This window comes from Syngnathoides biaculeatus, chromosome 11, assembly GCF_019802595.1.
Source record: "Syngnathoides biaculeatus isolate LvHL_M chromosome 11, ASM1980259v1, whole genome shotgun sequence".
In the NCBI taxonomy this organism is placed as follows: Eukaryota; Metazoa; Chordata; class Actinopteri; order Syngnathiformes; family Syngnathidae; genus Syngnathoides; species Syngnathoides biaculeatus.
In genome coordinates this window covers 13,266,902-13,285,015 of record NC_084650.1, presented here as the reverse complement: position 1 = coordinate 13,285,015, position 18,114 = coordinate 13,266,902, and the positions used below count along the sequence as shown (strand labels likewise).

The 18,114-nt window shown below is 45.2% G+C and overlaps 1 protein-coding gene across 3 annotated transcripts in view; it reads right to left on the bottom strand.

The window, feature by feature from the left end:
* Positions 1-9,867: 9,867 nt before the first annotated feature.
* Positions 9,868-18,114, bottom strand: part of LOC133508753 (complexin-2-like) — a 65,636-nt gene continuing 57,389 nt past the window's right edge. For 2 of the 3 annotated variants that reach the window (XM_061835129.1, XM_061835130.1), the window contains 2 exons: positions 14,884-15,059; positions 9,868-10,152 (listed from right to left, as the gene is read on the bottom strand). In XM_061835129.1, coding sequence (XP_061691113.1) covers positions 9,958-10,152; positions 14,884-15,059 — 371 coding nt within the window. In that variant the 3' untranslated portion in view covers positions 9,868-9,957. Of the gene's footprint in view, positions 10,153-14,883; positions 15,060-15,694; positions 15,731-18,114 lie in introns of those variants that run through there. The other variant, XM_061835131.1, reaches the window with a different exon arrangement.

The following is an 18,114-nucleotide window of genomic DNA, read 5'->3' as shown; positions in this document are numbered from 1 at the left end:
AACAGATACGGGCAGGCCGCCATTTTCAGGGCGCGGCCCAGCGAGCGACGTCACCGACTGCGGCCAGTCGAGGGCGCCACTGCCTCCGAACGAGCGACGGTATCAACGCCAAAGGAAGTCATTTCCTTCCCAAGACCGGAAGTGTACTTTGACTTATGGGTCGGAACAAATTGACATTTGGAGCGAAAGGTCCTACTTAGCATCAGGACCCGCCCCCACCCCCCCCCACCAATTCCCTTTCATCATCTTTTCATGATTTCTATGAATAATTGATAATTTAATCATCATCCCACCGTCACTGACGACACGATCACACCACTAATTATACATTTTAAATCAAAATGTTTTGATTATTACGCATGCTTTTAATCTATATTAGCCTGGTGTTGAACATGTGGTGATTTTTTTTTTTTTTTTAAATTATGTTTTTGTCATGCAGCCTTATAAAAATGTGCTTTGATTTCCTGCCTTCTGGAGCTTCACGCGCATGATGAATAAATGATGTTTGCATGTTCTATTCGTTCGTGAAAAATGCAAATGTTTGAATCTAATCCGCCCGAGATGATGATTGTCACGTGATGTCACATGACTAAGAAAGCGTAACTGGGATTGGCTGACTCTTTGGTTCTGACCTGAAGTAACCCTGCCTTCTTAACACTTAATTGTGACGGTGAATTTTAGACAGCGAATTGTAGCCAGTTGTCATTTTTGACAAAAGTTAGAATTTGCAAAAAGTTAAAATTCTTTTAAATGTGTATTTTTTTTTAAACAAATGTACAAAATGATGTGAAAATATAATTTTATGAGGTTACATTGTGATATGACAAGACAAAACGAGAACAAATGCTTTCAGAAAGTTGCAATTGGATGAGAAAAGTACGGAAGCGTATTACGGCTACACCCAAAAAAATGTGAAACGTGACCTTTTTTTTGGGGGGGGGGGTGTAGCCGTAATACACTTCCGTAGAAAAGCGCTGTAATTGAACGCACTCGTTATTTTTTACAAGCAGTGTATCCATACCCAATTACCTCAGAATATTGGTGAAGGGTACCAAAATGACCCATTTTTTCCAATAGTTGTATTTCAGTGTAACTTTTCAATGTTAATAATTCAACTGGCTCCAATTTGCTGTCTAAAATTCACCATCTAAATTCAGTGTTAACAAGGCAGGGTTACTTCAGGTCAGGACTCAACAGCCACCCAATCCAGTTGCGCTTTCTTAGTCACGTGACGTCACATCCTAAGAAAGTGTGACTGGATTGGCTGGCTGTTTGGTTCTGACCTGAAGTAACCCTGCCTTCTTAACACTGAATTTAGACGATGAATTTCGACAGCGAATTGTAGTTAGTTCTCATTTTTGACAAAAGTTACAATTTGCAAAAAGTTAAAATTCTTTTAAATGTGTATTTTTTTAAACAAATGTACAAAATGATGTGAAAATATAATTTTATGAGGTTACATTGTGATATGACAAGACAAAACGAGAACAAATGCTTTCAGAAAGTTGCAATTGGATGAGAAAAGTACGGAAGCGTATTACGGCTATACCCCAAAAAAAAAAAAAAAAAAGTCACGTTTTACATAATGTGAAAAGTGACCTTTTTTTTTTGGGTGTGGCCGTAATACGCTTCCGTAGAAAAGCGCTGTAATTGAACGCACTCGTTATTTTTACAAGCAGCGTATCCAGTAGCTGGTCACGTGACGTCACATGACTAAGAAAGCGTAACTGGATTGGCTGGCTCTTCGGTTCTGACCTGTAGTAACCCCGCCTGGTGGCACAGACGGTGAATTTCAGACAGCGAATTGTTGCAACAATTAAAAATGTGATTATGTTACACTTCAAATTCAAATCCTGGTGGCACAAATTTACTTCCATCCAGTTGTCTTTCAACGGCAAACAGGGGCGAGAAATTTTGTCCCATCGCTACCAAATTTGAACCCGGCGCACTCGACAGATGGCTGACGTGCGATAGTAAACATCTATCAGGATGTTGCGGCACACCCGCTGCTTGATGGGGGATCGCGCAAAAAAAAAACAAAAAAAGATTTTCCCGTTTAGAGACGTTAGCGCGCACACAAACACACACGTGCCCTTTTCAAGCACTCCAGTGCGCAGCTAAATAATTGATTGAGTGCTTTTTCCTGCGGGAGGCGAAGTAGGCCAACATGTCTGCCGGTGCGTTCAAAGACCTCCTCCTTTCTGTCTCCTGGCCCGTGAGGAATGTTGCTTCTTTGCAATGCAACTTTTTCATCTGCAAATATTTCATCGAAGTGACGCTTTTGCCGTGAATCTTTTTTTTTTTTCACCGCCAATCGCAGGCACAATTCAATCGAGCGTCCGCCGTTATCGTAACCTTCAGGAGACGTGGCTAGAAAGTCAAATGCTAGCGCATTTCTGCGCAAAAACAACAGATGGTGGAAGCGTGCGGGGGGCCGGTTAAAGTCGCCCTGCAAATTTGCCAACTTTCGACATTGTATTGGAGTCGGAAGGGCCCCGGCTTGTAAGCGATTGTCGCTAAACAACGCTAACGGTCAAGCGTCATCCCTATAAACATTATAAACTATTGAAATGAAAAATACATATAACTTTATCCACTTCAATGTCTATATGAAACGGATGGGTCCATAACGGCTGTTGATTTTTCATGAATAACATACTAAAAATCATGCATTTCATGACAGTGGACCTTTAAGATTCACTTCACACATTCATTGCCATGGACGTATTTATCCGTCAATTGTAATCCCACTGCTTATTGCCCACCAGCGAATGTATTGGTCAAGTACGTTTTCAACGGGTAGTTGTGGAAGAGGGTCTCGCCCTTCTCATCTATGAAATTCACATTAGTAAAAGACTTAAATGACTAACAGATGCCAGCAGATGGCGCTGTTGCAGCACTTTGGAGTTGCGATAAGAACAAATTTTGAGCAGAAGAAACAGAGCGGGTGAATTCCGACGCGTCACGGCGACGTTAGAAGACGGCCATGTTTATGCACTTGAAGCGCGCACAGATTATGCACATGTGAGGTATAATTGGAGTATGCGTCGCAGTAAAGAGTAAAAAGTCTGTCATTAGCGTGAGAAAAGATGGTCCAGTCCACGGAGTGAAAAACGTTCACTTCGGGCTTTGTAGTGAGCGCGTTTCGTATCCGCGCTGTTTATCCGTAACGCAATTATCATTTTGCCATCAAAGGATCTTTCTGTCTCCGTTTTGTTGTTTTACACTTCGAGGTGTCACCAAAGCAAGCGTGTATCGTCGCGGGAGACAATTATTCCGCGGTTCCTGAAAGATCAGTCCAGATCGGGACGACGGCTACAAAGTCAAACGTTCCCGGAGCTCCTGGCTTGGCTCAAGCGTGATCAATGTGTCAGACGCTCGCCGCTAACGACGGCATCAGCGAGTGACATGCTGGCAGCTGTCAGCCATTATTGTGGCGAGGGGCGGGGGCGTACATCTTGAGGCTCTCTGACAGAACGCGTTCACGCTTCACGGGATTTCCCACATCTGGACTTGAATCGGCCGAGTGGATTTATTTCCGTTTGTCATGTTTGTTTATTCGGTCCCGCGGTGCATTCAGGTGCACTCGGGGGGAATTCAGTGCGGCCGTGTGAAGTGGAAAAACGACTTTTTAACCGGTGGTAGCGACGTGAATATTTTTTTTTTTTGCAGGCATGCAGGGAAAAAAAAAGAAGGTTGCATTTCAAATGATAAGCTTCAGAATGAAAACACGACATTGACGATTTATATTCAACGAAAAATGTATTGATGACAGCAGTCGGTCGCTTGCCGATCAACATTTCGTCACAGGAAACGGCACGATAATTGCAGATGTTCGTCAATACCCACTGAACTATCAAAAGTGTCAAGATCTGCATGAGAGAATTTCACATATCGGCGGTATCAATACTCGATTTGCACATCCGTACTATTGACGACAACGGCCGCTTCGTTCCGCTCGACAGGCGTTTATTCAGCGCAAAGGTGGAAACGCAGCGTTTGATTAATTCCGCTGTAATTCGATCAGAATCACGGCGCCCATGAATATTGATGAGGCCCAAGAATAGGCCTCGTTAGCGAAGACGCTTAAAACCGTCGGTTGGGTATTAAACGAGCGGGATGATGGATCGGCGTCGGCGCCGAGGGACTGGAAAGGAAAGATCGCAATTAAACATCGGGCAGAGTGATTGGACCGTTGCGACCACGTGACCTCCATTACCCATGCATGCTTATTACCCTTGTTACTATGTTATATATAGCATTGAAACATGAATAATATAACTAGTGGGAATATGATTTTTGAATAAAGCTGTGCCCAATAACAACAAGAAATCAAGTACATTTGACGTAATATCAAAATACAATATAAAATAGAATGAATGAAATGATTTGAAAAGATTTCGAAATGTGAACTTCTTTTTTAGCATTCACAATGTAAACTCACATTCAAGCCAAAAATCTGCAAGTGTGTCGTTGTGTCATTTTTGTATTATTTTCTGGTATGCTGCACTCTGCTAACATGTCTCTTATCAGTATTAAATTACACAATTTAATTATTTAGTTGGAGGGGTATTTGGCCCTGCTAGCTTGTCCGTATAATAAATTTTTTTTCCAGTGAATTTTGAAAGATCAAATCATTTACATCATTATCAACTTTTAGTAGAGGAAACATTAATTTGGAGCTCATTATGAACTGCCAGCTGTCCCATTATTTTTGTCCATATATGGCAAACGCATGATTGTTTATTATTTTTTTTCCCCCCCTCAACCGCCATTTTGTACTTTTCCCTCTTCCTGGAAAGCCGCAAATGGCGTCCTTGGACGCAAGCTCTTTCGTTCGTGCCAGGCCTCCCCCAAGGAAACTTCCGCGAGTTTCTCGCCGAGCAAAACACCCCCGTTGACTCCTGTGTGATCCCGACGCAGGAACAAGTATTCCTACTTCCGTTGCCCCCAACGCGCTATTCGTATACATAAATCATGTATAAGAATACATTAGGCAGTGGGAGGATCTGCTCGCGGCTGCCGCTGCTGATGACGTCGACCCTTTCGCTTCACTGCGATCAAAGCGGGACAAGCCGAAGCTTTGCCTTTCACGCAGAACCCAGCAACGGTGGGAAATTGCTGCAACTTTAAAGGGCCAGATGCGCCCTTTGACACAGCCAAGCTCCCGCCTCTGATACAAAGCACTAAATCTAAAAAAAATACAGACTGGAGAGCTCATTGGCCACCAATACTGAAGTTGCCGTCCGCCATCTTGATACTCCCAAAACAAGCATGCCGACCTGTGCGTTAATCACCAGTTTCGGGGCTGTGAGAAAATATTCCACAGGTAAGTTAGAAAGATTTACTTTGACACTGTTAAAGTTCGTTTGTAAATGTTTTTTTTTTTTTTCTGTTATTTTCTGATGAGCTTAATTCACTTGAACAAAGTTTTAGTTTCCGGTTGTTGTTGTTCACAGTTCACTCTCTGCTTCACCTTTATAGGCCGACGTTTTTTCGCGGAAAAGCCATGTCGATATTTTCACATACTTCATCAGTGGATAAGCAAGAAAACACATTTTCTGTGAGATTTTTGCTGAATTCCATAATACAGAACTCTGCAAATTGAATTTGATTTTCAAATGCGAAGCAACAAGTTTAAATTTACGTCGCAGAGACGACAAATGAACAACGCATTGAGCTAGTTTATTTTCCCATTGCAAGTCCTTATTTCCAAAAATATATCGAACTGACTGACTTAAAATTTAATGTTTCCATGACAAAAAATGCTTAGGTTTTTTTTGCTATGTTATGATGATATTGCTTCACAGCGTATTTTGTTAACATGTCACGGAAATCGGGCCCTTGCTAATATGCTAGGTTTCTTGATAGTCACGGTGTTCTATGTCTTTCCTTTGCACTTTACCTATTTTGCTCAAATTAAAAATCCTTCATGTTACCAGAACTGAAAAAATATCAAGCTCACACGACCAGTTTTAACTCTACTTGCCAAATTTTGAGGAAAACCCCCGCCATAATCCAACCTGTAAACCATGTCTTCCACAAAATTTGAGAGTACCAAGATGGTGGCCAACTGGCTTCAACCAATCGACATACCGCTAGATATGTATGCGCTATCCAGTCTTTTTTGTTTTAAGGTCAGCGATACCGAGCCGGACGCCGTGAGAAATGGGTGTGGGAAAAGGCCGGGTGTGTGGGTCACGTGCTTTACCGCCCCTTTCAGGGCACCTGGTGACTGGGCGTAAGTTTCACGGGCAAACGGATCACAAGTGCCGTCAATAGCGTGACATCCAATTTCGTTTTGATCGGGGAAACTGATGTCAAAGAGCAAGACCACGCAAAAAAAAGTTTGTATGAAATCACTTTATTCTCCATGTGCAGTGATTCCACGTTTTTCTTGTCTTTTTTTTTTTTTTTTTTTGCATTAAAGTTTCCTGACTAAAATATTCTGTCTTCAGTGGCATGCAAGTGAGGCTAACACGGCGGCGTTTTGGGGCTGGGAGGGGGGCTGGGGTCAAAACACACAATGGGACACATCGAAACGCTTTATAGTCGCACAATCGCACACCACAGAGCATGCATACAATCCACCATGGAAGGGGGAGGGGGGGACACTTTGCAGTAGAAAAGACTTCAATATGCACTTAAAATATACTTGAAACCAAAATAATAATAATAATTTTTAAAAAAAGAAACAAAAACAAACATTAAAAACAGTCACCGGGTACCAAGAGGACGGGAACAAGATCACCTTAGACACAACACAAGAGATTAGCGCGCTAACTTTAGCATTCACGAGTACACACCACAGAGTACAAACATAAGACGTTTACATTCAAGTCACATTGAAGAGTAGTTTTAGTATCAAGTGGCTTATTCTATGATTTATTCTAAATATTACGATGATTGATGAGCCCAAAAAAAAAAAACTAAAAGGCTTTTGTCGAGCGGCAGTGATCTGTCAGCCACGGGGAGCGTGACAATTTTAACAAGCGACGCAACGAGGAGAGCGTGGGCAGCCCGGTAAGTCGTACAAATTGGTGGTGGTGGGGGGGCAGTAGTATAGCTCGGAACATTTCGGTCGGGGCTGTAAACAACGATTGTGCACAATTCCAAGGCCCTCGGAGAATCGAGCGAGCTTGGCTAACGAGGCCAGTCGAAGAAGGCTAGCGAAGGTACAAGCGACAACACCTGAGATATGCAGAAAGAAAATTTAAATGAAAAAAAAAAGATGTCATCTAGTACTACTATGAGGGTCCTTCTTTGGTTTGACTCGATTAGGTCGTTTGTGGATGTACGATTCCGGTCGCCAATCGGGTGCTAGCGCACTAAATGCAGGCGGAGGCAGTTTGCTAGCACGGTGAAGTTACAGGGAAACGCTCGTCATGCGGATGAAAAGGACGCCGCTCCGACGCTCCAATTTAACACGATCCGAGCGGAAATATGACACATTCAGGTGGAAACATTTAGCTTTAATGTTTACAATTTGTCACGTACAAGCTGGATTGTTGCTCGGATGTAACGTGAAAATAAAAGCACAGTCACAGTCGATTTCTGGAAATGCTTGCGTGTTTTTTTTCCTTTTTTTTGCAGCCTAGCTTTTGGCTAACAACGAGGCTAAGTTAGCGGAATGTCTGAAACAGCTGGAATGTTCCGGAAAGACTATAGAGGTAAAACTAATAATAATAATAATAATAACAAAAAAACCACGACTACCCATCCATCTTCATGTGCTGTCTTTTTTCCTCCATTTTATGATGAATAACGCCACACTGCAAACCATCTAAAAATGACTTCTTTTTTTGTAGCTAATAACTTATTACACTATTGTATGAAATCAATGGAATGTCTCAAGAAGATGATGCGGAATGATTCAGATATTTAAAAAAAAATCACGTTTGACAAGCCTTCAACGTTTGCTGCATTTACCCTGATGAAGAATAACGCTAGCATGTAAACGCTACGGGGGCTTTAGCGCGGCGTTACATTTTCATACGAAAATGGATTAACTCGGTGGTACTGCCTGGAAGAGTTTAGAAAGACATTGTGGAATATATATATTAAAAAAAAAAACAATAATAATGTTACGAGACCAATATTATATCCGTGTGTGTCGTGTTTCCGAGCAGCAAGCTAACATTGAAACACGCGATGGTGAACCGTTGTTGCTTTTTTTTCCGAGGAGAAGACCTTTTGCAGCATTTTTTTACATTTTCTGACGTTACGATGATACGGTGTGACGGTCTGAGCGCTCCCGGTGCTGAAAAGTCTCCTTGTGATTAATGTGTGTATATTTTGTAAACTTCCGGCCAGTCTGAACCATCCCCATCCATGCTTCAACGTGTACCGTGCGACAACTTGTCGTCGAGTGTTCATGTTTGTTATTGAAGTCTCAGAAAGATGAACAGGTCGTAGATTCAGCAGGGATACCCGGACTTCCCTTTCCCCAGCAACTTCTTCCAGCTCTTCCGGAGGGATTCTGAGGCGTTCCCGAGCCAGCCGAGAGACATGGTCTCTCTCGAGCGTGTCCTGGGTCGTCCTCGGGGTCTCTTTCCGGTGGGACGTGTCCGGAACACCTCACCAGGAAGGCGTCCGGATCAGACGCCCCAGCCACCTCATCCGGCTCCTCTCAACGCGGAGGAGCAGCGGCTCGACACTGAGCCCCTCCCTGATGACCGAGCTCCTCACCCTATCTTTAAGGCAGATCCCGGACACCCTGCGGAGGAAACTCATTTCGGCCGCTTGAATCCGGGATCTTGTTCTTTCGGTCACGACCCGCAGCTCATGCCCATAGGTTGAGGGTAGGAACGTAGATCGTCTGGTAAACTGAGAGCTTCACTTTTCGACTTCACTCCCTCTTTACCACAATGGACGGGGTTAGGATATAACGTATGTTAGCTCCCTCTATGTAGAAGAAGGGGAACTACCAGACCGGGGGATTTTCCAGTAAGCGTGCGCTACGTACCCAGAGTCTCTCTGTTAGTAGCGCAGGCACATTCATCACAAGGAGACTTTTCAGCACGGGGGACCGCTCAGACCGTCACACCGGTACCTTTAAGTCTTCCAGCTTCAAGTGACGGGCCAACTTTGAGTAAAATAACGTGAAAACATGTTTTCCCAAGAAACGATAACACTGCAGTCTTAAAATTCTTTAGTTGTTGCTGTAAATAACGAACATAATTCAGGAATGCATGTCGTTCTATTTTTATATCATGAAAGATGAAACGTTAGTCGGGTCCTGCGTTTTGGTCCAAACGCGCAAGAATGAAGATTGTCTGTCACTGCCATGGACGGACGGATAGGAGACAATTCGGCGGGAAATGAAATATTCGGCGCAGTTCTTTTATTTTGTCATATTTTTACAATCACGTAACGGAAACAAAACCGGACGACGACAACCGTTTACTGCTCGGAGACGAATTTCGCACGATTTTTAGAGATTTTCTCGAAGCGCCGCTCGCCCCGACGTGGAGGAACAATTAACACAGTCGACGATTCGGATTTAAATTTGTTAAAAAAAAAAAAAAAAGTGGGTTATTGCCTCAAATATTTTGCTTGGCGGCGACAAACGGCCGCGTCACATCTCACTGCATGCCGTTAATTAAAAAAAAAAAAGCACAAAAAATTTACAAATCAATCGATGACTTCTTTACGTCACGTAAATGTATTAGATTTTTACCAGGAAGAAGAAAATATGATTTGGATATTGTCTTCAAAGTTAAAAATATGGCTTGTACTCATCTATCTTTCTGGTGGACGCCGGCCTATTTACAAATCAAAAGTGGGCATGACGGGGGGGGGGGGCGATTATGACGACGACTTTTATTAAATAAGTAGCAGACAGGATATTAAATTAGCCATTTTCTGACCAAGGTAACGTCGCGTCGCAGCAGTGGAAGAAGAGCAGAGCGTGGGGAGGGCGGAGGAGGGAGGGAGGCGCTCGTATGCGAAAGGCCGTTACTTCTTGTTGAACATATCCATGAGCGGCGCCGGGATGAACTTCATCACCGTGTCCACGATGCTCTCCTCCTCCTCCTCGTCGCCGCAGCCGGTGGGCACCGCCTTCTTGGGCCGCGTCAGGCTGCCCTCCGAGGCCTGCTCCATGGCGGCCGCCGCCTCCGCCTCCTTCTCCTCCTTCTTCTTGATCCCGTACTGCGCGGGGACACAGAGAACCGAATCAAATGCGGCGATGGAACCTTCGTCCCCCGTAATGGGTGAATTTTTCTCAATAGCGTCACATCTGCCTCCGTATTCGGGCTCGTTCGACGCAAGTCTCCAGAAGGAGTTCCAAAGTCTGAACCGCGGGTGTCAAAGCCAAGGCCCGGGGGCCAGATCCGGTCCGCCACATGATTTTTATGCGGCCCGCGACGGCAATTCACGTGTGTCGTCTTCTGTGGTTTTTGTTAAAATCTCTACTGAAATGTTTGTCTGATTTCATGTTCCGTGCGTCCTCGTATGACAGAAATAATATCCATCCATCCATTTTCTTTGCCGCTTATCCTCACGAGGGTGTAGTGCTGGAGCGTATCCCAGCTGTCAACGGGCAGGAAGCAGGATACACCTTGAACTGTTTGCCAGCCAATTGCAGGGCACATGGAGACAAGAGTCGCACTCACAATCACACCTACGGGCAACTAAAAGCATTCAATTAATGTTTTTGGGGTGTGGGAGGAAACCGAAGCGCCCGGAAGAAACCCGCGCAGGCATGGGGAGAACATGCAAACTCCACACAGGGAGGACGGGGATTCAACCCGGGTCCTCAGAACTGTGATGCCGACCCTTTCCAGCTGTCCCACCGTGCTGCCCCAGGAGTTTCACTCAAGACTCAAAATTGTCTTCAGTATTTACTAAGCATGTTAGCAAGTTAGCTAAGCAGTTAGTTTCATCAAAGAGTCAAAATCCAACAATGTTTATGAAAAGTATATTAGATTTACTAAAGACTCAATCGATCATTGTAAACAAAACACAAAAGTTTGTCACGGGCAAGCAGCGAGGGACTGGACCCAAATGCAGGACTCCGAGGCAAGGACATGATGTTGAGGGTGGTTTTGTTGCTGGCTGAGGTCATACACAAGTAAGTAGTCCAAAAAAGGTGGAAGCACAAAAACGGGAGGCTACAGGCAAGATCCAAAAACATGAAATGAGATCCGATGACTTGATTTTTATGTGGCCCGCGAAGACAATTCACGTGTCTCGTCTTCTGTGGTTTTTGTTAAAATCTCTCCTGAAATTTTTGTCAGATTTCCTGTTCCGCGTCTCCTCATATGACAGAAATAATATCCATCCATTTTCTTTGCCGCTTATCCTCGCGAGGGTGGAGAGCTGGAGCCTATCCCAGCTGTCAACGGGCAGGAGGCGGGGTACACTCTGAACTGGTTTCCAGCCAATCGCAGGGCACATGGAGACAAGAGTCGCACTCACAATCACACCTATGGGCAATTTAGAGTGTCTAATTTAACGTTGCATGTTTTTGGGGTGTGGGAGGAAACCGGAGTGCCCGGTGGAAACCCACGCAGGCAGGGGGAGAACATGCAAACTCCACACAGGCGGGTCCGGGATTGGGCCCAGGACCTCAGAACTGTGAGGCCAAAGCTTTACCAGCTGATCCACTGTGCTAATAATGCTAATGCTAATAATAGAAGTATAGAAAATGTCTTTAAATTGAAAATAGGCTCAATAGAGTTACCTATTGTCAAAGGTGGCAACACTGATTGCGTTTTTATAAGCTAGCCCTTCTTTGTTTGCAGCCATATTGTTAGAGAAAGCAATGCACATCAGCGGCGATGCGCTATTCATTTTTAAAAAAAAAAAAAAAAAAAAAAAGGAAAATAAACATTAATGGCACAGTCTGAGCTGCAAGCTAACCTAATGCTAATCGCATGCCTCAAACTTCTCTCCGACTTATTATTTGTGTTTTCCTCTGGTAAGACGGCCCAAAATAAACATTTTACCGCATTTTTTTTTTTTTTGCATTTGCGCATGAATAATGAATGCAGGTCGGTCAACGGCCGGCACGACGCTTGATCTCGAGGCAGAGATGCGGAAAATGAGATGAACTCCGGCGTGACCTCGTCGCCGCTTCCCCCGTAATGGGCCAATATATTTCCTGGAGCAAGACAACCGGTGCGGTGGGGGGGGGTATATTTTGTGTGTTTTTTCCACCGACGGGCCGCGGGCTCGTCCGGGGGATCGCTTAGACTAAAATTATCGTCTGCGAAAACGGTTCGTCAGCTTTTTCTTTGTCAAAAAATTTGCGTGCGACCCACTGGAGACCCCCGAGGCGACCGCGTGCAATCTCAGAGCAATGCGGTGTTCGTCTTTTGTACAAACAGTCTAAATTGCAACAATAATAGGTTGGCGGACTCACAAACCCCTAGTGACAGAATTTATATTTTATGACGTGTCCTCTATGTTGTTTTTTTTTGATCTGCTGTGTCAACACCGTTAGGACCTCGTTAACTTTTTGTGACTTATCATCTATGACAGTATTTGCCAACCTTTATTGCGGCATATACTGTAGATGAAAAAAAAAAAATGTCCTGCCACACCACAACATCTCCCAAAAGTACCGCAATTCCCGGCCTACAGAGCGCGCCTGCTTATAAGCCTCACCCAGTCCATTTGTAAAGGAAATACCATTTGGTACATACGTAGGCCGCAGCCGTGTAAAAGCTGCAAGTGCCCACATTGAAACACGAAATATTTACAAAGAAAGACGGTACACAGAGAGGTTAATGCTAGTGCCGCCATGCTGACGCTAATGCTAGCGGCGCCACGCTAACGCTAAACCTAGCACCGCCGAGCTAACAGGGCTGATTAAAAAAAAAAAACAACATACTGGTTAAAATCACTGAGACACAGCAGAAACACGCTAGCGCAGCGCGAACAGGGCCGCACCGGTAAAAGTCACTTCCTCACAGAGTACATTTTGTAAAGGAAATACCATTTGGTACATCCATAGGCCGCAGCCGTGTAAAAGCCGCAAGTGCTCACATTGAAACAGGAAATATTTACAAAGAAAGAAGGTACACAGAGAGGTTAATGCTAGTGCCGCCACGCTGACGCTAATGCTAGCGCCGCCGAGCTAACAGGGCTGTTTAAAAAAAACCACACTGGTAAAAATCACTGAGACACAGCAGTAACACGCTAGCACAGCGCGAACAGGGCCGGACCGGTAAAAGTTACTTCCTCGGCACATATATTCCACCGATCTCACGTTTACCTTTTCGGCTCGAGTGTCCCCTTGCGGCCGTTAGAAAAAAAAAAAAGCAGAAAAATTAACCGCATCAGTGCATAAGCCTCAGGTTTGAAAGCGTGTGAAAAAAGTCACGGCTTATAGGCCGGAAATTACTGTACATATATATATATAGTGAAATAATGGTCGCTATACTCCAAAATGCGCAAAGCGTGTGCTGACTTTTGTCATATAGCTAGGAACTGGCCAACATTTAGCTTCGAGTGTGTCATTTTTATACCTGTCACTGTACGTCGCCGGCATTGATTGAAAATTGAGAACGCTTTAAAACTCTAATTTTCAATTCAAAGTGCAAAGTAAAAGTATTACTCCACCTAAAAAAAAAAAAAAAATGTCATCCATTCCATCTATAAATTTATTCCAGTTGGCAAACTTTCCCTACCCCCCCCCCAAAAAAATGAAAAAGTCTCTTAACAAGCAGCGGCGGCTTTGAGGACTCTCTTGACGGGCTTGAGCTCGTCTGCCTTCTGCCGTCGTGTTCGTCCTTTTTTTTTTTTTTTCTTCGCTCGGCTGCCTTTCGGAGTTGTTCAAAGAGCAACAAAAGAGCCGACGGCTGCGCTCGGGCCAGCCCCGAACGTCGCCTTCTTTCGCTTCTTACAAAAAAAAAAAAGAAACGTAACAAGGGGGAACGACTGTGACTCAGCGCAGGGACAAAAAGTCTGCTCCAAATTCAAATATTGCCAATTTTGAAATGACTGTTTCACATCTTTGCGTAACTCTAAATTGCCCCAAGGTGTGATTGTGAGTCCGGCTGTTCGTTTCAATGTGCCCTGCGATTGGCTGGCGACCAGTTCGGGGTGTACCCCGCCTCCTGCCCGTCGACAGCTGGGATAGGCTCCAAGTACTCCCTGCGACCCTCGTGGGGATAAGCGGTGAAGAAAATGGACATCTTTGCGTACTAGTCATTTCATTGACTTTTTTCTTTGTTTTGTTTTGTTTTGTTTTCACCACATCCAGGCAAAGCCGGTTTTGCCGCTGAAGCGGGATGAAGTACTGGTAATTGCGTTCAGATTTCGATCCAAACGGAGGGTGGACACAATTAAGTGAGTCATCGACAAATAATTGATCATCAAATCGATCCATTCGTTCGTCGATTATCGCGATATCGACCCGTCTTGTCGCAGTGTCTCAAAATAAGACATTTGCGATCACATTTTAAGTGTACTTTTCCGACATGACACTGACCAAACCAGTAACTGATAGATAGATAGATAGATAGATAATAGATAGATAGATAGATAGATAGATAGATAGATAGATAGATAGATAGATAGATAGATAGATAGATAGATAGATAGATAGATAGATAGATAGATAGATAGATAGATAGATAGAAGATAGATAGATAGACAAAAACGTTTTCAAATGATTGCATGATGTCATTTTTTTGAATGTCGTGAACAGGGGTGTGTAGACTTATTATCTGTTGTATCTACTCGATGTGAACCTTTGCTGACACCACACAAGCATCCATCCATCCATTTTCCTTTGCCGCTTATCCTCACGAGGGTCGCGGGGAGTGCTGTAGCCCATCTCAGCTGTCAACGGGCATGATCTCATTTTTTTTTTTTTAATATCGTGAAGAGGGGTGTGTAGACTTGTTATCGGACCGCGGTGGGTTTCGGTACCTTGTCCCTGATGCCCTGCCGGATGTTTTCCCTCTCGGCCTCCATCCTGGCGTACTTGGCCTTCCTCTCCTCCTCTTGTTGCCTCAGCGCCTCTTGCCTCTCCTCCTCCTTCTTCTGGGCGTCGGGGTCTTTCTCCTCCTCGCCGCCCAGCATCTTGCCCATGTCCTTGGTGGCCCCTGGACCGACAGAATTCCTTATTGACAGATTTACAAATTATGCATATTTTGTTTTTAGTGGGCCATAAGTGTCCGCGGCAGGGCTGAAGTGAAAGATGACAAAACGAGACAAAAAGCCCGCCGTCATTTCACATTTGCAGGAACACGGCCTTAAACGGTCGGAGAAAGCGGAAGCGCGCTGGGCCCAAACGGCGCACCGACGAGCCCAGATGGCGACGCGTCCTTCGAGTCAAAGACAAAAAGCCGTCACTTGAAACCAAAGCAAAAGCGCCCGACGGGAGAGGTGAGTGGCTGCGATGAAAGCGGCGCCGCTAAATTATTACTCGTTCTCTTCATCGCCTTTGTGCCTCCCGGAGGGGATTAGCATCTCCTCATGCAAAGCGCCCACTCGGACTTCGGGTTAGGACCCCGGGACAAAGAAGCCGAAAGCCAGCGATAATCGGGGCCACGAGACAAACTGTGGCGCTCGGCTCGTATTCTCAACTCCATTCTTGCTTTTTATATGTTTAAACGAGCAATAATATTCTCTGCCGCAATGGCATCTCATGTAACATAACGTAATTTCCGGCCTACAGGCCGCGACTTTTTCACACCCTTTCAACCCTGCGGTTTATGCGGCGCTAGCGTTAGTGCACCTGGTTATAAGCCTCTGTACACAGAAAGAGTTTAACCCTAGCACCATGGTAACGCTAACGCTAGCCCTGTGCTAACGCTAGACCCGCGCTAACGCTAGCGCCGCACTAACACTAGACCTGCGCTAATGTTATACTCCTCCAGGTGCGCTCTGTAGGCCGGGAATTACAGTAGTAGCCGCCAAGTTGAGGTCGGAGTTTATGAAGTCTTCCGAGGGGTGTCCACAGAACTACTTTACATCCACACAATTATATTAATATATATTAATATTGAGCCATAAAAGACGCCGGAGAGGGAATGCAAACATTTGATGGATCCTTGAGACATTTTTGTGCGTATTGTCACAACAAGAGACGTCCGTCAAGAGCGATGTCGAGTCGTGAAAGGCGTGCTGGACTAGCATCTCCTCATCCAAAGCGTCCACTCGGACCTCAGGTTGGGACCCCGGGACGAAGAAGCCGAAAGACGAATAATTGGGGCCACGAGACCAACTATAGCGCTCCGCTTGTATTCTCAACTCCATTCTTGCTTTTTATGTGCTAATCAAGCAATAATATTCCCTCCGGGTTTTGTATCTCATGTAAATTATTGCAATTTCCGGCGTACAAGCCGTGATTTTTTTTTCACATGAGATGCCAATGCTCTCCCGCGTTGGCATCTCGTTTAAATTACTGTCATTTCCGAGCTCCAAACCTCGGCTTTTTTCACATGCTTTCAACCCTGCGGTTTATGCGCCGATGCGGCGCTAGTGTTAGTGCGGCACTAGCGTTAGTGCACCTGGTTATAAGCCTTGGTACACAGAAAGAGTTTAACGCTAGTGCCACGCTAACACTATCACCGCGCTAATGCTAGGACCCCGGGGCGAAGAAGCCGAAAGGCAGCGATAAATGGGGCCACAAGACCAACTATAGCGCTCCGCTCGTATTCTCAACTCTTGCTTTTTATGTGCTAATCAAGCAATAATATTCCCTCCGGGTTTTGTATCTCATGTAAATTACTGCAATTTCCGGCGTACAAGCCGTGATTTTTTTTCACATGCTTTCAACACCGCGGTTTATGCGGTGATGCGGCGCTAGTGTTAGCGCGGCACTAGCATTAGTGCAGTGCTAGCGTTAGAGCACATGGTTGTAAAGCTCGGTACACAGAAAGCGTTGAACGCTAGTGCCACGCTAGCGTTTGCGTGGGGCTAGCGCTAGCGCGGCGCAAACATTATCTTATAACCAGGTGCGCTCTGTAGGCCGGGAATTACGGTTGTAGCCGCCAAGTTGACGTCGGGGTTTATGAAGTCTTCCGAGGGGTGATCAGGCCCGAACAATAAAACATGACCAAGTGTTTTTGTCAGGCTTGAACCAAGAACCTCTGACTGTTAGGCAGGTGTGCGACGTGCATGCCGCGGTTACAACTTTGGATAAAAGACGCTAACTCCTAAATGGTGTTAATTGCACTTAGAAGCAAAATTTTCTGGGAAATGACTCTGGATGCGGAAATCCCATCGCAGGGACCGCCCGCGGACCACCTTCCACGCGCTAATCCATCCGCGGCTTCCTGTTTCCAGTCCGACTCGCCAATCTTCCACCTTCACTTTCCGCTCACACCGGGAACAAAATGATTTGAACCAGAACCGAACCATACCAACTCACGGGAGAAAATTTACAAAAGAAAACCCAAAAAAAAAAAAAAAAAAGGCCGGCGACCCCCCCCCCCCCCCAACATTCCGGCTGTGAAAGAAATCCCGGGACGCGGCCATCTGCTCGAGGCGGGAAAACTGATGAGACGGCGGCGATCCGGAGGTTCCCGGCGACTGCTCGGAAGGCGAGGCGTCGACAAGCCGGGACAAGCAACCGCCCGTCGCCGTACAGCCCAGATGACGGTTAATTAATGAACTCCGATTTTGTCAAGTGACATCCGTCGGTGGATCTTAAGACCTTCAAGTCTGTGGAGGATTCCTGATCCTGATCGGGGGCTCATTTGGGCAAATTCACTCGTAGGAGTGTCCGAAATGGAAACCTGCAAAACCAAAATGGTTGACTTCCTGTCAAATTTGGGGCGCAGGTCCTTCCGTCTCCACCGGAATCCGTTTTGATATTTGTGAAACCGGTAGCAGGGAGGGCTTTGTTATTATTATTATGATTATTAACATCATCCGTGTCGTGGTAATGCGGAAAGGCTGAATCAGTAAGTTTGTCAAAAAATGGCTCCAAGAATTTGGAAAAACCGCACGACAGGTTCCGGATAAAAGCCTTTTTGGGGAATGTCTGGGTGTAAAAATAATGCGTTCAAATTAGAGAGCAGCTAAAATCTTAACGAGAGTCTTGGAGACGTTTTTGTGCGCCCGGTTACGGACAAGACCGGCGAAATCCATGTCGATCGGTGGAAGATGATTGATCACAAAAACGTTTTCAAACGATTGCATGATCTCATT